Source organism: Rhinolophus sinicus, linkage group LG01, assembly GCF_036562045.2.
Source record: "Rhinolophus sinicus isolate RSC01 linkage group LG01, ASM3656204v1, whole genome shotgun sequence".
In the NCBI taxonomy this organism is placed as follows: Eukaryota; Metazoa; Chordata; class Mammalia; order Chiroptera; family Rhinolophidae; genus Rhinolophus; species Rhinolophus sinicus.
In genome coordinates, this window is record NC_133751.1 from 164888762 (window position 1) to 164911004 (window position 22243).

A 22243-nucleotide genomic window follows, 5' to 3' on the forward strand; every position below is an offset into this window, starting at 1 on the left:
AATGGAAACTGAAGACATGCATTATCTAAAATTCAGAATGCCAGTGTACAGACTCATAACCAAAGAAAATGCTTTGACTCTCCATAACAATTGATGAATAATGTAAAGTCATACTTTATTGAAACTGTCTTTTTATCCTTCCCTGATTTACTAACATATATGTATATATAACATATGTATATTTGGTATATATATATATAATGGAAGCCGCCTTCTTGTAACTATCAAATGCAGGCAATTGAGATATATATACATCTCTCTCTCTCTCTCTCTCTCTCTCTCTCTATCTTATCTATCTATCTATCTATCTATCTATCTATCTATCTATCTATCTATCTATCTATCTATCTATCTATATATATCTCAATTGCCTGCATTTGATAGTTACAAGAAGGCGGCTTCCATTATACTATTAGTTTTGTGTCAACTGGTGGACATATCAGGCAGTGAAATACTTAGACTTACTTAACATGGACCTCTGATGCAGCTTCCATTAAATCACCATCTACATTCCAAGGGAAACTCTCTTCTGAAACAGTTTCATGCGGTTGATCCTCTTCCTCTGGATGGCGTCCACCGGTTTTATTCCTTGGGTAAACTTTTACTTCTTCAACAGTATAAGTCTCAACAAATGGAAAATTGAACTAAATAAAACAAATACAAATAATCATGGTCTGTCCTTTATCCCTAAGTTCTAACGCAAATTAGAGAAGTTCACTGTGCTCTCTTAAGTATCAATATGCATGCTGATGTTTTTATAGCTTTGAAACTTTAATTATAACCAGGGATCCCCAGTTTCTCTGAAATAAGGAACTCCTTTTCTGAAGCTTTCCTAGCTCATTTAGAGCTAGGAAACTTGTTTTACAACAAATAGTAAATGTCTATGAAATTATATACAATAACGATATTGTTGGATTTCCACTTAAAGACCATCTTTGGTGCTGGTCTATTGATATAGCAGATTTCTATAATCCACTGACTTGGTTAGTGACTTGTCAACTAGTTTAGCTGATGTAAAGCAAACTCTAATGTTTAAGGTTCACACTTGGAATTTAATTAGGAGGAACCTAGGTCTAAATTTATGAAGGTAAAAAAAGTCAACCAAATGTGATTTTCATTGGTGTTCGCCCGCCTCATCCCCACTTTAAAGATGGACACAAGTTGCAAGATAATTGCGTTTGCTTACTGACTACTCTAGAATGGTGCAAAGCAACCTTCAGATTTCAATGTTTCTTGTTTGCATGAGGAAACTACAGTGGAAAAATACTATACATTTTCTGAAATAACTAAGACAGCCAAATAACTTTTTAGTGGTAATGCACAGCAACTATTTACTTGTATTTCAGTTTTCAGATAAATGACATTAGGTTTATTCCTAATATACTGGGGGTACCAAAAAAATGTATATACATGACTTGTATTCATTTTTTGTTATCGGTATATATTGAATTTTACAATTTTAATACAGTTTTTTCCTTTCGTAAAATGTGTATACATTTTTTTGCACCGTTTGTATTATCAACATGTTTTTCCCCTTCCACATATAAACCTCAATGAAGCACAGAATTTTAAAAGGTGACAGAAAACTAATATTTGCCCTAACCTCCTTATTTTATATATGTAGAAAACAAGGTCCAACAGATTTTACAGTTTATATTGTATAATACACTGGGTTACACAGTGGATTATACTAGGGTTATATGGTGGAATTAGCTGTTCTGATTAGAGGGCCCTAAGCAGTTCTCCGTGAAAATGATTAACAGTGCCTACATTAGACTTCCCATCTTAGGTTCAAAGCCTTGGAGACATCTTCCATATTGTGTACTTGTAAAAACTTCTACATAATTATTCACTTGTACACATAATCATCCATTGTAAAAATAATGAGTTTTAAATGAGTTATTGATACCTGGCTACTATCAGTTAAATTGTGTCCCCCATAAAGACATCTAGAAGTCCTAACTCCTAGTACCTATGAATGTCACCTTTGGAAATAGGGTCTTTGCAGATGTAATCAAGTTAGGATGAGGTCATTCAGGTGGGCCCTAATCCAATATGACTGGTGTCCTTATAAGAGAGGAGAGCCATGTGACAACAGATACACACAGGAAGAATGCCAAAGAACGTCAACAATTGATGGCCACCATCACTAAGTCTATTATCTTAAATCATCAGTTTTCATGTGTTTACATCACAAAATGAAACTCCATCCATCCATGCAAATTTATTACCTATGAAGCCATAGATATTGTTAGATGATACTTCAGGGAGTCAAGAGCTTAATATAATGTGTGAGGATATATTTGGGAGATGAGGAAGAGAAGTAAACAGTTACAACTGTGATACATGTAAGTGCCATGACGGTGTATACACAGAGTTAAATGAAATAATTGAGAAGAGGCGAAGAGTCAAAGAGGCTCAGGATATCAGGTGAGTGTGGCCCAGAGTAGAAGGGAAGAAGTTCTGGAGAGAAGAAACAACAGCTGTAAAAAGTCCCGAACTATGTGATAGTCAAGCAACTACAAAAATTTAGCATATTGTGATATTGATTGCAATACTGCTATTTTGGCACATATTTTGCAGAATATATAAATGCTTGTTCTTATTTTTTTTAGATAGACATAGAATGTTATAGGCTGAATTGTGTCCCCCTAAAAATTAAAATGTTGAAGTCCTAACCCCCAGTACCTCAGAATCTAACTATATTTGCAGATAGTCTTTAAAGAGGTGATTAAGTTAAAATGAGGTCTTTAGGGTAGGCCCTAAATCAATATGACTGATGTCCTTATAAGAGGAGGAACCTGAGGCACACAGAGATACAGGGATGTGCACACACACAGGAAATACCATAGGAGGACACAGCCAGAAGGCAGCCATCAACAAGCCAAGAAGAGAAGCCTCAGGAGAAACCACACCTTACTTATACACCTTCTTGGACTTTTAGAATTTGGAATTGTGAAAAAAATAGATTTCTGTGTTTAAGCTACCCAGTCTGTAATATTTATGGCAGCTCTAGAGAACTAATACAATGACAAAAACACAGGAAATCTGACAGAGGAGGGCAAGAGGTAAGGTTGCAACAAATAAGGGCCAGAATGCAAAGGGCCATGGAAATTAGATATTATCTTGATGACAATGAGAAAGACATTGAAGAACTGAGAAATCAGATGGATGTTTTAGAAAAAAATCTCTTTAGAAGGAAGTATAGAGGATAACACCAGAGAAAAGGAAGACCAGAAGAAAGCTATTATAAGTGAGAAGGAACTAGATTTGAATTAAGGTGAGGGAGAAATTTCAGAAACATTTAAGAGGAGAACCAATAGAACTGCTTGGTGGACAGGCTGTGAGGAATGAGGAAGAGAGAAGAATCCAGAGTAACTCCAGGATGAGTACAGTGGTGCCATTGACCTGTGTAGGGAAACAGGGAAGAAGCACCTCTAGGGAAAACGATGGTTAAGGTCAGCTGTGAACATGCTGGACTTAAGATGCCTGTGAGTTGTACAACTTTCTCAGCACACAGGAAGACATAGTGGTCCTGCAAGTCAGAAGAGAAGGTAGACTCTTGGAAGTGTGCAACACTCATAGTCGTTCAAACAAAAGGGGGCCATGAGATTACCCAGGAGAAGGTGTCAAGAGATGACAAGAGGACTGCAAACAAGTCGCTGGGGAAACACATTTAAGGGTTTTAAACTCCATACCAAAAATAATGGTCAAAGTGAATGTGGAAATGTATGGAAAGTGAAAATGGAGGCCAGATATAGAATGAAGTTGAGAGGACTTGAAGGGTAATTTTTACTTTCTATCTATTTTATACAGAGATGGAGAAGGCAAGACGAGTCACGCCACAAATTATAGTTTTCAATACGTCCTAAAGTTAATATATATGAACATTCAGTTCAACCTGATAAAGATGGTTCAGAGACCTAGATTACTGCTCTCCTTAGGCTGAAGTGCCACATTTTCCTTCCTGGAGTCCAGAACTACTGTTTCGACAATAGATTATATAATCTTACATTTACCTGATCTTTATAATATTACATAATTTATATGAATTTAGTTTTGAAAATGTCACCATGAAGGAAAGTGATCACACACACACATACATATGTATCTATAATTTTTTAACAAATAATGTATCAATTTAACTCTCCTTGAAAGTAGTCACCGTGGAAATCAATCTAATTATTCTTAATATACACCATTATGCAAAACATTTTAGAATTTCTTCACAAAAAATTACAGAGCAGTAGCATGGACTTTAATTTTTGGAAAGAGTTGAGTCAATCAAAGTTAAGCCTACAGGGCCACACCACACACACACACACACACACACACACACACACACACACAATGGTTTCTTGCATCAAAAGCACGACATGACTGGTAGAGTACATGGGAAAAACAGATTATATCTTGCATAACATGATCTCATTTTTAAAAACAATTATTTTCCTAAAGATAAAGAATTACATTCACTATGTCTTTGTCTTCATTGTACAGTAAGCATCTGATACTTTTAAATTCATATTGAAAAAAAGGATGTCTACAAAAATTTGTCTTGGGAACTTGCCCCTTAGGCAATTCCAAACGAGAACTTCTATAAATAACTTCAGAGAAGGCGATGCCTCCCTAAAATAAATATAGAGCTTATGAGGTACGTACATTAAGGTTAATATTAATTTACATTCTCAATTATTTAATAGAATATAATTAGAAAAAATTTATACCAAATAACAATAAGGATTATCTCTGAAATATGGAATTTTGAGGGCTTTTTATATTGTTTACCTGTTTCTATTTTTCTGACTAAAAAAAAAAACATTGAACATGTTTTGGATTAACAAAAATAATTAAATTGGTTTTAATCTTTAGAAGTTTAGTAATATTTGAAAAAGCATACAATCATACAATACCTTTAAAAATATCAATAAGTCACAGTCTTTCTCAAAACATGCATACATAAAGTTATTACTTGGGTTCACAACCTACTTTATATTTGCTTTTGTCTACTTTGCTCCTTAGAGATTTATATTTAAGTAGAGTGGGACTATATCTAATTTTTGTGGTATAATTTCCTAAATATTTCAGTTGGTTGCTCAATACACGTTGCTCAAATAGTGTAGTCAGAAGAGAACTGAAACTTCACGAAGGCTGCCAAAGAAAGTTTAAAATTATAAAGACGCAAAACTGGGAGCCATGTAATGGCTATGTATGTAAGCAAGAGTCAGCTGCTGGTCATTGCCTGGATTTACTCTCCTCCTCCTCCCATGTGCTCTCTCCCAACAACATCCAGGCACAATTTTATACTTTTAAGAAGGTGTGAGAGTTCAGGGTTTCACAACCATGCCTATGTACTTCAAGACTCACAATTTCAGAAATTCACTTATTTACAGGATAAGTTTCCTAATAATTGAGTCAACATATCTGCCAAAAGAATTTGGCTTGTGATACATAGTTACTGCTTCTCTTTAAAACAACTCCCTTCAGTGGAAATATTTTTTCTGTCTATCGATCATCTATGTATATTTGTCTGTCTGTCTTCCTATACCCACAAACATCACCACACATTTCAGTTTTGAATAAAAAATAATTATCTGCATACAAGTGATATATTTTTAAATATTTATCTGTGACTCTATTTCAATCAATGAAGATAGACAAGTCTGTAAATAAATAGCAGGTAATTCTAAAGGTCCTAACTTTAGAGAAAGTCTGCTACCATAAAACTAAGAAGGCTAAAAATCTCAGATTTCACTACTTTTTCATTGAAGAACAGCCCGAGTACGTCATTTTATCCTTAATTTATTTAATATGTCAATATAACTCTAAATTTTCTATTTCACAAACAAACAAAATAAATGTATATAACCACCAACCCATAGCTCACAAAAGGCGAATCTATATTAGTATTGGTGGATGATTTTGAAAATTTGGAGGAAGCACAGATTGAAAAAAATAAATATTAATGTACTAAGAAGAAAATAAAGGCTTTTTATGAAGCAGGACTTGATGTCAACTCTTGCAGCATATTTCTGCCCATGATTAATAGCTTTGCACATAAGTAATGAAAATAATTTACTATACCTGATTTTTAACACTGGCATATCTTTTCAGGTGTTTTATAAATTCTGGTCGAGAAGTGTTTCGTGCAATTATAAGAGCCATACTTCCATTATTTAATCTGAAATTAAATATTTGTATTTGACATTAAGTTTAAGACATTACATCAGAAATGATTCTGTATCAATCCTTCTAACAAATATGCTTACTAGAAGTTTTAGGCAAGATAGATAAATCATATTACATTTATTTAAAATTCTTAAATCGTATCTTGTTGTTTTATTTTTAAATGACATAGCCTTTCAAATTGGTTTTACTAAACAACTGGCTTCCTTCTCAGCAAGCTCTTATGTTAAGGGCTTTTTATAAAATGATCCATTATACATCCTATCCATATAGCGACATAATTTAAAATCCAATGCATTTACTTAAAGATTCTAAATGTCAAACCACATGTTTTGTTAAAAAAGATGTGTTATAAAACAGTTAATATAGTTAATAGTTAATAAGCCGTAAAACAAATAGTTCAACACATTCTAAAGTCTCAAGTGGATTTAAATATTTATTTATAGTCAGGTCTAAGGGCCACAGGACACTAAATCAAAGTGGCCCTGGGATGGATGACATGAAACGAACAACTGCTGCCACACATGTTCAGTTAAATGACCAAGCATTTTAATCTTGCATAACTGTTCAATATAGAGACTGAAAATTTACTGTGCGGTTTAGTGTCCAAAAAGCCACTCACAAATGTATCAAGCTTTACAAGGCAGTTTGCTGAAATACATGCACATGACTTCTAGCTCAATTTCAGTGCAAATATAAAGTTAATTCCAAAAATAACATCAAAATTTTTAAAAAGAGCTCTTTAAATCTTACAGAAGTTCAAGTTAGAGTTGTAAAGGACCTTGAAGATTATTTATCATTTACTCAGTTTATGTAGCAGAAAAAGAAGTCCCCAAGTTTAAGTGATTTGTTCAAAGGCACACAGAGAAAAATAATGACTGGAACCAGAGCTCTTAATTCTCAGGGTCCCACGCTCCTTTGACTTATCATGCCATCTCTTCCCAACTGAAAATAAACAGCACCAAAATGTTCAGAGCAGTGTTTTGTGCAGCCTTTATTTTTCTCAATTGCTTAATTTTTATTCATAAACATGAAAAGCATTTTATATTCAACTTTTCAATACTTACTATTAATCAGAACACACCATATGTGCCTGGCATAAATATAACTATCTTTTTCTTCTCTAACTTCAGATATTTCCCTTTTTATTACCTACATGTCAATTGCCAAGGAAAAAAACTTAAGACCAATCCCTTTTGCTAGATGTTAATCATTCTAGTTAAATATTTTGCAGGAAAGTTGAAACTAATCATTAAAATAATGTTATAAATTGCCAAAGTACATAAGTCATTTTTTAATTCCACCTCCAGGGAAAATCTAGATTTGACTATAGTACACAAAATTCATGGTCCTTCCTTCTATGCTCTACAGAATAGGAGAGAAATATTTTCAGACTAATAATGGACATGCACTTGAAAACAATATGCAAGAAATGGAATATACTTTATTCCACAAAACAGTATATAAAATACCTTATGATATTTTACAGAAAATGTGGGCAGTAGATTCATATGCACCACTACTCACACTAAGTATAACTGAAATGTTCCCTTTGATTCAAGGTATCGAATATACACACATGCATGCTTTTCATGCTAAGAATATTTATGTCTGTACTAAAATTGGAAAGTAGAGACAGTCATAAGAAATACCAGAATTAAATACAATGTTCTCAACTGGTAAATAAACATAAATAAAGTAAGCAAAGTAGACATAAAATAACATAATAAAATCATGTCAATAAAACCCAAGAAATGTTATTTTAGCCTGTGATATTAAAAAATCAGAGTGATTGTCTGATAATTTTTCCAGTTTAACAGTTGTGAACCTACTCTGATCCCTTAAATCCCTTAAAATCTCTATTTCATAGTCAAGGAGAGAAAAACCTCTTCATAATATTCTAGGCTAGCCAAGAGTTAGGGAGAGTATTTTGTAAGAAAATTATGATTCACAGAAAAGTATCAATGATTCAATAAAAATGCTACTAACCTGGTATTAGGTGCCAAACCTCTAGGTGCCACTGAACACAGGCAAGGAATTGCCATAATGCTGACATTCAGGAATTGACCCTGGATCATTTGCCACCGATCATTACAGTCTAAAGGTAATGGAAGCGATCGGTTACTTTACTTGACCAGAGCAAAATGTCAATCGAATCTGGCTCAGTTCTCAAGGAGGTACTTTTAGACTCACCAGATTTGGGAGATCCCCGTGCCCTCCTAAAAGGAACAAAACAAAATAAATAAACAAGAAAAAAAATCACACAAAAACATCATCCATTAAGTTTGAGGAAATTATAGACTCCAATATTACATATGTTAACTATTTGCTTAAATTAGACAGAAAGTAAAAATATGTGAACAATCCTTTACTACATTATGTTGTATTAATTCATTTAAAATTAGCATCGTCAGTAAAAACTGCTTTTCATTTTTTTAAGACTAAAGTACTTCCTTTGTGTCACTTTGATTAATATTTGTATTCTACACTAGACTGTCACTCTTATGAGGGCAGAAACTAAGGGTTTTGTTTGCTTTTTTTGGTTCCTTGCTGTATCCAAAGTGCCTGCATATAGCAGGCACTCAATAAACAGCTGTTGGATGGATGGAAGGATGGAATTAAAGGTTATTTCTGAAGACAGAAACCAAACTACATGGCCTAATAGAATCTGTAAGACCCCATGATTCTATATTCTTCATTAGTATGTTAGAAAAACAACCAAAGATCCCATCCCAATAAATTGTTTATATTAAACTCTTTTAGGCTTTAAAGAAAGATACTGATGTACATATTACTTTGAGCTTTTCACCTACCTTTGTTGTAAATCTTGAGAACTGTTAAATGGTAAAAATGATATTTCACAGTCCTCTGGCCTAAAATATAATGAAATTTGTTATTAAGAGTCGCCGACTTGGGATATGCAATTTTTGGTTTAAGAATAAAAAGACTCACTTAAGTTGTGCTAGTGCCTTAATTACAGCAAAATCCCTCCGTTGGTTAGGGGACATCCATCGATGTTTTTCTGCCAGAGCCAAAGTTCTTCCACCAAAGCCAAACATGGCTGAGAACCCAAAGCGAAGAAGCTTGCCAGTGGCGCTGAAGGTGCAGACATCGACTGGTTGTAGATGCCCTTGAATATTATATTGAATGTTAGTCAGTGAGTGCAGTCAGGCCAGTTGTCGAAATGGCAAACAGAAAAGAGCATACTTATTTACTTTTAGAAGAAGATCTCAAGCTACTTTATATCATAATGAATATCCTTGCTTTGCCTTCATCTCTCTTTACCTACAACTACTCAAATAGCCATTTGTAAGTTTTTCAGGTACTAGGGGGAAAAGCACAAAGCAGTAAATTTTGCAGCTTACTGCTGTTTCATATAAAGCATGGTTAAAGAAGTGAAGTTGAATTACATGTGCAAAGCAAACTCAGATTTAACCATTTTACATTTCATTTATCTGAGTTTATATGCTTTCCCTCAATAGGGATAATAAAAGATCTAATGGATGTACACTGGGTGAAAAAATGTTATCTTGTGCTTTTTTTCTCTTTTAATAATATAATCCTATCCCTAGAATCATGGTACAATCAAACAATAGTATCTGATATACTTAAGTAGTATGCATGGATTTTCTTAATCTGGTTATAAAATTGTGATCTTAAACATTACAATACATTTTTTTTCTGTCAAGATTATAGCAAAACTTCATTTACTGCTCTTTAGAGCACCTGTGTTCTGCAAAGATTAGCAGTCCAAATAGTTAAGCGTTGCCTGACTTTTGGGTTTTAGTCAAACATTTCTCTGCTTTGAGAGACAAAGAATCTGTCTTTTCTCAGGCAAGTCTGACAGAAATAAAGTAGCCTTATATAAATATAAAAACTTCCTTACAACACGAGAACTTCTTTGAAAGAATTCTTACCCAGTATAATGTGCAAAGTTGCAGTTACCACGTGAGGGATTCCATGAAGAGAATGTGCTAGTACATTGGTAGAGCCTGCCAAATCAATTGTAAAATATGTACAATTAATGTAGTACAAGTTTTTTTGTGTTTTTTGTAAAGAGGGTGCAGCTCACAGTAGCCCACGTGGAGATCGAACCAGCAACCTTGGTGTTATTAGCACCACTCTCTAACCAAATGAGCTAACAGGCCACCCCCACTAGTATATGTTTTAAATTAACCATTTGCTCTACTTTATACAGGTGTCAGTGTGTAATGTTCAGATGAAAAAATTAAAGGACATTTATAACTTTTCATTCGCAGCTTAGATGTACATAAAATGGTTACTGAATTGTTTAATCTTTAAACAACTTAAAAATTTTTTAAAATAGTTTATAAAAGTATCTCCTTGTTCACAGCTTTTTCCATCATGAATTTCTATTTTCTACCAAAAAAATACTAGCTATGGCAAATTCTATTCCATCCAACTTTTAGAAATGGGCTTCCAACTTCTATAGCAAACAAGCAGCAACAGCAGAAGGGTGTCTCTGGAAGGCAGAGATAAATACATGCATTAATAATAAAATCCAAATAACTGAGAAAAAATACAAAATCACTACAAAGTACAAAAGACATTTAATAACTCTTAAGAGATAGGCTCTCATCCAAATGGGTATTCCTCTCTATTGTCTGACAAATAGCATCCTAGATAAAGAAAATATTTAATTCTAGGTTTTTGCCATGTATGAAAACCTTATTGAGATACTATAGATTTCTGATTTTTGTAATCATTAAAATAATTTAACAGCCACATAAATTTTTCCCATCTACAGAAATAAAGAACTCATTTTTGTCTCTGAGAGCTTGCGGTAAAGGCCTGCTTCCAAAGGGGAAAATATTAGCTAGCCTCTGCCATTCCCAGGAGGTAAATAGAATTTAAAATTAAGAAGCTATAATTTTTCTTGAATTAAAGAATATGAGAAAGAAACGCAGTAAGAGCTGAGGGCTGTGAAAACAAGGATGTGCTGTGTCCTCCAGCTATCAAGGCAAAGGCTAGTCCCCTGGGCTTGTTCATCAGGAACATTCCTGTGCGGCCAAATGTTAATCTCCTCAATGTGTGTCACTCTGAACTGATGCACGCTTGGTATGCTCACCTGGAGAAGCCGAGGCAAGTCAGACATTATCAACCAAGACTGTTGTAAAAATCATCATCATCATTAGCGACGTATATATCTAAACGTTAATGATTTCCAGATCTCTAATAATACCAATGCAAAGAAAAATCCACCTCAACCAACTGGTAAACTGGTTCCAATTGATTTACCAAATGGCAAGTCATGCTCTGACACTTGTTCCTCAGAATATGGCTCACAGTCCTGCAGCAATGACAATACCTGGGTGCTTATTAAGATGTTGACTATCAAGCCCCACTCCAGACCTGCTGAGTCAAGAATCTGCATTGTATAAGGTCCTCAGGTTATGCGTATGCACCGTAACTTGTACAGGTACTCTTCTAGAATGCATGGTCCAGGAATCAGCAACATCAACATTACCTGGGAGCTTGTTCAAAAGGCAAATTTCTGGGTTCTACCCACAATCCATGGAATCAGAATATCTGGAAGTAAGGCCCAGGTGTCCATGTTTTAGCAGTTCTCAAGGTGATTTGTATGTGTCCCAGGGTTTGAGAACAAGTAGTCCAGAAACCTGTTACTCAGTGGATTTTTACCCACGAGTCAACTATCTAGGCCTTTTTAATAATCCTTTGACCCTCTACAGCCTGTCCATGGACATCTAATTGCTAATGAATCTGGAATGGGTCAGGGTGGAGCAGGAGGAGAGGAAACAGATCAATAGATTTTGCTTCCCAGTCAGATTTATGGTAAAGGTTTTGGAGGGGGCCAGATAATTAGAGTGAGATATTTAGGATTATCAATGGATTCCAGTATGCCATGAGCCATATTTCTTCCATGGTTAATTAGGAGTAGCCATAAAAGCATTCCTCTAGAAAAGCTATTAAAAAGCATAATGTATTGTCATGTGCAATAGAGAATGACACATATCATGACTCAAGAAAATGAAGACTGTTTATTCCCTGTGAGTTTGAAGTATGCCAAGCATGCCCAAGCACAAATGCTTTTAGAATGCTAGAGATCACTTTTTTAAATTTTTATAGTTCTCAGGCTTTGCAACTTTTTCTCAATTCCCTTGAACTTGGCAGTTATGATAGGCATGACCAGAAGTCAGAAAATTAGTCATCTTCCACTCTGATTAGCCTGTACCTTAGTCCTTAAGAATGTTCTTTTTTTATACCCAGACTTAAAAATTCATGAGGAAAGTGGATGTAAATTATAAATTGAAAATTGTAAGTTTTAACATTATAAAACTATAGATTGGTCTATATTTTTGTTTGGATACTCTAAAAGATAGAGTACAGTTTCCTGAAACAAATTTGATCCATCTGAAAAGATGTTTACATGCCAAAAGAACATGCTGCTCACGTAAATAACAACTATGTAATTTTAGCATTCTCACAAAAACTATAAATGTTCTACCTCTAGGTAAACATTTTAACTAGCCAGAAAAGCTATTTTTCTTAATTTTACCAGCAACTTTTTCACCACTACCTCCCCAGACCTGTTAAAATGTGCAAAATACAGAGTAAGGACAGAAGTAGCAATTCATGTAAAGCTGTACCAGGCAGAAATACCACGCAGAAACTACGGAGGCAAAAAGAAAAAAAGAAAAAATTGTCCTTGGAAGTGCAAGCACTTCTGCAGAACAATTAACTTAATTAACCAGACACCATGAATATTCATAAGGCCGTTAATGTCTCCCACATCTAAACAGATAAATGTGATGTAATGACTTCCTAGTCAAGCATATCTAAAATTCTCATGAAAACTATACCTACACTTTGGTTGTTTGCCTCAAATATAGAAATTAATAGTCCCTTGGCAACGTTTTATTTTCCTCAAATTAATTGGAAAGCATGACTTTATTTATGTAAACTCTATAGGAATATATGGTTTGCAGCCATCAGTATATGGATTGAGTCTTGTTTTACAACAACTGGATTGCTTTTTTTATTTTTATGTCATCTCAGGCTTTTTCCTCTATCCTCCCCCCCATCCCCATACCACACACAGACACACAGACACACAGACAGACACACACACACACACACACACACACACACACACGCCCTTTAATCAAAATTTCTCTGTATAGTTCCTTAGCACCAGTTCCCATAGCAACAAACACCATTGCTAATAACCAGCAGTTCAAATATAGGCTTCTCCACATCTGATCCATTTGAGTCTGACCATAATTCAGCAGCTTAGTCTGTTGGCTCAGTGTAGTAATTCACTAAACAGTCTCCCTCTGGGTCTCTCTCTCCGGGAGGCAAATGGCTTCAAAGGCAGATTGTCTTCTGTGTTCAGCTTGGAAACTTCCTGCCTAGCTCTTGTCTTCATTCTCTGTCAAAGCCCCAAGTAGACAGAGTCCTTATGTTAAATACATCCTGCACATGACTTGCTCCTCCTTTAGATGGAATCCATAAGTTGAAACTCCTAGGCAATGGCCTGAGTTTTGGCAACAGGCTATATCTTCTAAACAAAAAGTATTCAAATGGCATCTCCACATATCTACTGTATCTAGAAAGTGCTTTCAAGCTCAGAAATGTGCTTAAAAAGTACAATAATGATAAAACTCAGTGGTATTCCTTTAGAAAATCTGAGTTACATATTAAACAGATAAGTATAGCCACCCGTTTTTCTAGCTAACTATTCACTTTGTCAATGCATATCTTTGGGGACACCCTTCTTTCCACTTTTGATGCCCAGCAATTAATGAGTGACCTCAGGAGTGTAAGTACTAATGAAAAGCAATGGCGACCTAAGCCTATCCACTGTGCATTATAGAGAGAGCCACTAAAATGACACCAAAGGGTCACAGTGGCTAGTCCCAAATGCATCTTTCTTTCTTTCTGAGATGAAGTTATTTTGTTCTGTTGTACTTAAAAACCAACACAGAATTTTCTCTATATGTTTTACAATTATCAAGATAATAGCCGAATATCCCTCTTCTTTTAAATTCTTCTTTGTATGAAAGACTTTATACTCTAAAAAGGCATTTGTGTATCTTTTGTCTTTGTGAATTAACAATACTATATATACTGAAATCCATACTAAATGAATGTGGTCATCAAATGGATAAACTGTTGAATTTGTTTTTCAACCATGTGCATTATTTTCTATTTTCATAGGAAAGAATAATTGTTTCTGCTTTTCTTCAAGAGATAATGTGTGATGTTTTCAAAATGAAAAGAAATAATCACTTTCCTTCACTATTGTTGGTTTAAAAAATAGTTTCAGAGGAGTGACTTGTATCTCATAAACTTGCAAAAGATGTTTTCCTCTTTTCTGGATCCCCTGTTTTCTCGATCCCAGTGTTGCTCTAGCTGTTCTCTGTGCCTCTAACCTCCATGTTCTCCTATCCCCTTTCCCTAATCACGAATCTTCCTGGAACAGACTCCTAACAGGATGCTCCCTTGCTCTAAACCTCCCATTGTTCCCTATTTTTTATCAAATACCATTTAGATGCCTTCCTGTGGCACCCAGGAGTCACCATAGTTTGGGCCTATTTGGACAGCTTTATCACCCAAGAAATGGTCCGCTTCCTGTTTCTCCACACTTCTGAGTTCTGCCTTGTCATTTATTATTTTTGCTGCCAAGAAAAGAACTCATTCTCTCTTTTTTTTTTTTTTTAGGCCAAATCCTACCCAACACATTTTTAGGCCTAATTCAAGTGTCACTTACTCTATAACATCTTTACATTCATTCACTTAATAAACTTAATTATTGAGTGTTCACTGTGTCATGTTCTATTCTATCCTAGTTGCTGGAGATACTAGGATAAATCAGAATAAACCATTTTGGTGTTTTCAAGGTTAACTGTTTATACTTCAATTTTCGTGATAACCATATTTTACCTCATATGAAATTATAAGCACTTTGACTGGAGTGCCCTATTTTGAAATTTCATATATGGGACTTTGTGATCATTAGAAATTTATATGGGGAGGTAGAATAATAATAACCCCATTTATTGATTGGTTCACTATGCATTAAACCCTCTACATATACCATCTAATTTAATACTACAATAAAGTTGTAATGAAGTGAATATTATGTGTTATCTTTTATAGATTAGAAAAATGAGGCTCAGAGAGATTAACTTGTCCAAGTGTCACATTTGCTAGTGGAGATGCTAAGCTTGGGTCTTTGAAATTCAAAATCTGTGCATTTAACTCCTACGTTACACTGTCTAGGTTAGGAAGTAAAAGAGGGAAAGATAGGACAATAGAAGGAGAGGTTCTTTTAGCAAATTCACAACCACTTCCTTGCCTGCTGGTATTAAACCAAGTGGAAGCTGTGCTCGGACGGGAGTCAGGATGTTGTCTGTTTCCATGCCAGCATTCCTCTGGGCTCTAAGAAGCAAAGCGTGGGCTACTTCACTGGCAGATCCATCTCCACCAACACAGACAATACTAGAAAGTAAGAAATTAAGTAAAAGAATGCAAGACTTCAAAATGATTAATAATAATGAAATCTATACTTCAAAATAGTAATCTTATATATTCTATGTGCATGATTACTCACACGCACCTTCAAACATTTTACTATATGCCTATGGACAAGAAGACTAACACTGCACTGGTCACGGTGATTTCAGGAATATCATACCTAGATGATACCACACAGACAGAATAGTTTTAAATAGGTTAAGAGGCATTAAAACATTTGGAGATGTGAATTCACATCTGACCTGCATTTAGCTCTGTTAATATCCAAAAGCATATTATTCTCATTTTGTTTGTGTTCATAGTCATAAGCAATTCATCTCACTAATGGAAACCAAAGTCATAAAATTCTAATTTTTCAATACAGCCCTGAAAAGACAGACAGCAATAAAAATCATGTTAAATATGAAGCTTTAAATTAAGGAACTGTTCATTATCATCAGTATATGAATGTAGTCATTGCAGACCTAAACTGGTTATCATCTCCTGGACATTATTGCTATGTGGCACTTTTAAAATGAGTGTTACTACCCTTTGACCCTACTCAGTACTGCTAATCTTTTTTAATGCCTCATGATAAACAGACTATAGAGAGGTGGAGGTGGGACTCCATGAAAATAATATATAACATATTAGAAATTTGTTTCACAATCATTTGTATTTAAAAGAAGCAAAATAATCTTAAGTAGCAAAATCACCCCAGTTTTCCCAAAAAGAAGATTTTGTGTTATTGAAAGCAGGTGTCACACCTCAAGGCCTGCTAGGGCCCAGGAGGAGTGAAAGAGTAGCTCAGTCTAAAGGAAAGGCACTTCTCAGCTCCCGCCCACTCTTCAGCGGGAGGCAGGCCTAGAGGACCACATCTTCTAATTTTTCTAGAGAAGCCACAGGTCCTGGTTTTGGGGTGAGTCTCCTGACTTGTAAATACTAGCAGCTCGCATTCTATGTATTTAAAAATTTATGTGCCAAACAAAACAGGCCACAATCAGCAGGGGTTACTGTTTCCCTGTTTAGGAAACTCCATAGGTTGGTGAATTCAGAGGCTGAGGGAACTTTTTCCATCAAGTCCTTCCACCTAGCTCTGTCTACCAGCCCCTGCACCTCACTGAGGTTTAGCCCTCTGGCTGCACACATCCTGGGTAATCCAGGTCCACTCTATTTAGAAGCGACTCCAGGACACGCAGTATGACCCAGGTCATTTTTGGCTAGGGGTATTATTTCATTTGTGAACTGATCCCAGGGGTTCACATTGTGGCCACTGATTCAGAGTAAAGTGATTATATCTACTAAGGGCCAAATTTTATGTCAAATGATACATTGGCTCTTTTCTGTTAAATCCTTAGAATTCTGTAAAGTAGGCATTAGCCTCATCTTTATAAATGGGGAAGCGAAGTTTTGATTTAAACCTTATCTGTATGATTTTAAAGAGCTCTATGAGATTTTCAAACATTCAATCAGCTTATAACTTCCAGATCCAGGTCTGTCTACCTGCTAAGGTGTGTGTGGCCTAAAAGGAACATGTGAAGTCATCCAACAAAGTATGTAACTTAGCATCCAGGACTTGACTTCCACACAGTATGGCAACATCTGACCCCTGGAATCCTGCCTCCAGTTATAGCATCATGTGCATGTGAATTCATTGCTAGAGTTAATAGAGATGGCTTTTCTACCAACATGCTCTGCTACAACACCTTTGAAATTTTACCGTAACACATTCTGTATAAAATATTTAGAAACTATAACAAATTACAATAATTACCACAATAAAGTAACATATAGTGAATAATTACTATGTACTGGGCACTCCTCTCAGTATATTAACTCATTTAATTTGAATAACTGGACGCAATAGGTACTGTTACCCTCAATTTACAGATTAGGAAACTACAGCATAGAAAGATTAGGTCGATTTTCCAAAGTCATACCATAGTAAGTGATAGAAAGACAACTTGAAACAAGACAATCTGGCCTTAGAGACTGCACTATCATTAAAAATATATTCCTTTCCTGTATACAAAAATAACTCTATGAGACTTTTATTATTTTGAAAATCAGTTTACCAGTATAACCAATATGGAATTGAGTTAGGAAGGAATATATTTATTCATGTTGACAACCACTAGATCATTAAGCTCATCTCCAGGTATAGTTTACTCAACTTAGGGAATATACTTCACATTAACAAATCACAAGAGTCTGGATACTACAAGGAAAAAAAAAAAAAACCTTTTAAAAGAAGTTACCTTAACAACAGTTAAGAGTTACCCTAAAACATAAACCTCAGAGTAACTCATCTTTTGCATGTGGTACATTTTATGTTTTGAGAATAAGTAAACTCCTTCTTGCCATAAACCTAAGTAGAATGATTCTGTCCAGAAAAGTACAACTGGGGGCTAATATCTTATTCCTCTTTATAAAAAGTAAAAAGAAAAATATTTAAATGAGTGATTGTGTATTTGTCTATCAACCAAGATCATCTTTCAAATATTTAATAAATTATTGGATTTTTTATTTATTTATTTTTGGAAAAGAGATACATGTTTTTTTCACCTTTGTTATATAAATATCATGGTTAATGTGATAAAATGTCAATGTTAGCCAAATAATGTCTAAATTATTGTGGGTCTCATTAGTGGTGGAATTAACAAAGAAGTCTATAACTCAACAAAATCAAATAAAAACACTGCAAAACAAAATAGGAAAACATTAGTATATTTATAATTGCATAAGAGCTATAGATTAGCTTAATCCTATTCATCCACCAAATAAATTCAACTGTTACTGCTTCAAGTCTATGTATCTAGTCCTACTCTTTTCTTTGCCTTTACAAAACTTCCTATTCAGACCCAATATAAATAGAGGGCAATACAGAAGCTGACGCTCCTACAATTTTAGCAGTGGATCTGTTTGCTAGAATACACTGGAGTTACATACCAGCTGTCACAGATGAGTATTGATACACTGTTCCTGTTGGCTTTAGAAATATGTCAGCGTCTTCATAGAAACATATGTACCTCATTAACCTTAGCAAATAACATTTCTTAAATGTTATTTACCAAGTCATTTTGCTTTACTGAATAACATACATAGAATCGTTCTTAGATCTTAACCTCTCTGTGTCTAAAAACCTTTAGGTGATTTTTCTAATTACTCCCTGTCAACAGCTCCAGTCACTAGGGTCAGGCTGAGATGCTTCAAGCTCAAGTTCTTGAAGGAATGGGAGTCCCTTCTTCATCAAAACACCATAGAATATTGAGGTTATCTTATCCCATCCTTGAGTTTTCCGTATTTATTCCTCAAAAAGTGCTCCTATGTAGCCACTCTTTGAACAGATTCAGGAACAGGGAACTCATGAACGTGGTGCATTCCATTTTCAAAAAGTTCTACTTGTTAGAGAATTGTTCTTTTGAAGTGCCTTAAGAAACTATGTTTCCATCATTCTCCTCATAGACCTGTCTATGCAATTCTAAGTAGAGTGACTTAAAATTACCCTTTTATTAAGATAGTTATCCCAACCACCACCATTATCATTTCCTACTGGAAAAATTGGGCCCATGGAAATAAATGAGCTATTTAAAGGATCTTAGAAAATCGATGACTTTCAATAGAAATTTAAAATTATTATAAGTTTTAAATAAATAAGCATGCTGTAGAGTTTATAAACAGCTAATTAATGATTAGGCCAAACTATGTGCTTTTTAAAAAGTAGGTAATGACTAAAGGATCTATATCTCTTTTTAGTGCCACACTGAAAAATAACAATACCTGCTCTGTGAGATAAACAAGAATTAAACATGTCCAGGTAAAAAGAAAAATATTACTGTACTGCACTTAAGCAATAGGCTTCTCATCATTCCGTAGAGTTCTTCTTGATCCTTGCATAGTATAATTACCAATGGAACTTACTTATAGATACAACTTTTAGCAGAACACCTCAAAATGCTGATGGGCGAGACCAGGTCTAGTTCCTATGACATCTGTTATTTTCATTATTTATATAATCATGTTCTGAAGCAAAAACTTATTTGAAATGCAGCCACACTTATATATACTCACATGCTGCGTTTTAGTACGATACAGCATTTTAAGGCAGTGAGTATGATTCCCCCAATTCCTTTTCTTAGATTGTATATTTGCAAGATAATTTCCTAAATGTAGTCTATCAATCAATCTGTCTAGCTCTAAGTATAAACCTCTGAAGGTATGACGTACCTCATCTTCAATATTTATATAATATTGCTGTCTAGATTTACTCCTCTCTATTAAATTCCTTTTTGAAAAATCATTTTATTTACCAAACTTTCTTCTTCATCCACTAATATTTTTTCCTCACCAAGAAAAATATTGTGTTTCTGAAAAACAGCCCTGTTAAGGCTCCATTTTGATTACATTACTTTCCTCCCTACAGCATTCTAATACTTCTTTGGGAAGAAGAGTAAAATCTTTCATTTGGGTTGAAAAACCCAACTGCCCTTCCTGATAACCTGAGTATTTTGTTGCCCCCGCCCATCACCATGTGACACAAATAACTCGCATACTTGCCACCTTTTAAAACTCTGAAATAGCTCCCCTTGCCACAAAAAAAAAAAATCTTCCCTGAAAGAATATGTTTTTGTGTTACATATCAATCTAGCACTTTAGCAAACTGATTCACCTAATTTTTAAAAGTTGCTATTAAAGCATATGTCACTTGCCTTGTTTCTAATATTTACAATTCAGTGAGTACTTGCAACACACTCTAGCAGTGTATTGCAAACAAGTTTCTAATGCCTAGTGTGAATGGCACACATATTGGGCAGCCACTAAATTATAAAAGATAATTAAAATTAACATCTTTTGTTCATTCTGAAAATAATATATTGATTTTTATAAAATATTTACCCTCAATCAATCAAATAACCAGGTGGTACCTATTAACACTATCAATAAAGTTGCAAAAGAGGATCATAGTAGTTATGCTATGACCATAGATGACCAACATAGTAGATGACCAACATAGTATCTTCCACCAATGCTTTTCTAGATACATAGTTAAAGCCAAGCATTCGAGACTATAGATGCAAACGTATGCACATTAGGTAAGTATAAGCGAGACTGTAATTTCCTAGTACTTACGTTGTACAATTAGATTTCTCCTTTTGCTTTCCTATGCTCAATCCTGAGAGGCAGATGACCATGCCATATTATCATTATCATTAATTGTTATTAGACAGATATGAAAGAAATAGAGTCTAATTACATACATCACAGATATTTAAAAATTAAAGGTCCCAAAAACTAATGAAGACATTTAATAACATAAGCTATAGGACATACATAGATTAATAATATAACCTACCCATCAAATCCCTGTAGTTCACATTCCTTTAGCAGTGACAGAGCGTGCCCTTCATACTCTGTTACTATTGAAAAAAAACAGAAAAAAAGGGAAAGTTTTAAACAATGATCTACACTTTTTAACTTGGTTTGGCAAAAAAAAATATGATAAACATATGGTCAGGTCATAAAACAACATTTATTCTTGAATATTTATATTTTAATCATGGGAAAGAGGATTAAGTGTTACTTGCCTGATGTGTTTTATAGCTTTATGTAAAAAAGGGTCATATATTTGTTCCAAGTACATAAGTCATTTGGGGATACCCCACACAGAACAGTTAGATAATTTATCCTAGTGCCTGTCTGTTTGGTGTTCCTTAAATAAGACACATTTCCTTTAAATCAGAAGCCTAAGAGCAGTAGTATTTTGAAAATAAGGCACATTAGCTGGCATCAAACACTCAATGTTAAATCACTTTGGCAACCTTACATGAATAAATTAGTTGAAAGGTTAGTGTAAGATTTACATACTAGAAGAATGTGTATCTGGAACTGCTAGACTAAAAAGAGGAGGAGTTGGATGTGAAAAGATGAAGCAAAGCCAACACCAGTGATAACAGACCCAAAGCCAAGGAGGAGGGTGGCACAGGCCCACCAGAGCTGGATCCTCCAAGGAAATGAATCTGTCACTCCCTATCTCTGTCTCTACAGCCATGATGCCCTATGCAGTATTGTAAATGCCAGTGACGACAGGATAAACTGGCACACTGCAGATGGCACTAAGCGTCCCAACCACATTTAGCATTTTCTAGGGCAACTCTGCCAGAAGAGACAGCCCAGCTGTATCCACCCATCAAAGATTTCTGCTGACTGACATGACATTGCAGATGGATTTTTTGTGTAAGAATGTGCATCATTATATGCGAGATTACATTAATCTTTCATGCCTGTCTGTCCCTGGTGCCAGCATGGTTCAGGCTTTTCCTACAATGTTTTTAGATATTGTTAAAAATTATTAGTCTTGGTGTCTAAAAGAATCATTCTGTATCCATCAGCATTACACTCTAATTCTCCCATAGTTTATTCAAATGCTGTTATATTCACATGAATAAAACCTCTCTATATTAAATTCTAATCAGAAGAAAGCTATAAGCTTGGAAATTTAAGTTATCATAAATGATTGTGTGTTGATCATTCATTTATAATGTCAGTAAGTATTTGCAAT

At 34.7% G+C, this 22243-nt stretch overlaps 1 protein-coding gene across 3 annotated transcripts in view; it reads right to left on the reverse strand.

Annotated features, from left to right (window-relative positions):
• CERKL (CERK like autophagy regulator) overlaps positions 1 to 22243 on the reverse strand; it is a 109744-nt gene that overhangs the window by 1074 nt on the left and 86427 nt on the right. For all 3 annotated transcript variants that reach the window (XM_074338819.1, XM_074338823.1, XM_074338817.1), the window contains 9 exons: positions 21038 to 21101; positions 15527 to 15669; positions 10104 to 10178; positions 9139 to 9316; positions 9000 to 9059; positions 8380 to 8405; positions 8176 to 8284; positions 6085 to 6181; positions 466 to 644 (listed from right to left, as the gene is read on the reverse strand). In XM_074338819.1, the coding sequence (XP_074194920.1) occupies positions 466 to 644; positions 6085 to 6181; positions 8176 to 8284; positions 8380 to 8405; positions 9000 to 9059; positions 9139 to 9316; positions 10104 to 10178; positions 15527 to 15669; positions 21038 to 21101 (931 nt within the window). The remainder of the gene's footprint in view (positions 1 to 465; positions 645 to 6084; positions 6182 to 8175; positions 8285 to 8379; positions 8406 to 8999; positions 9060 to 9138; positions 9317 to 10103; positions 10179 to 15526; positions 15670 to 21037; positions 21102 to 22243) is intronic.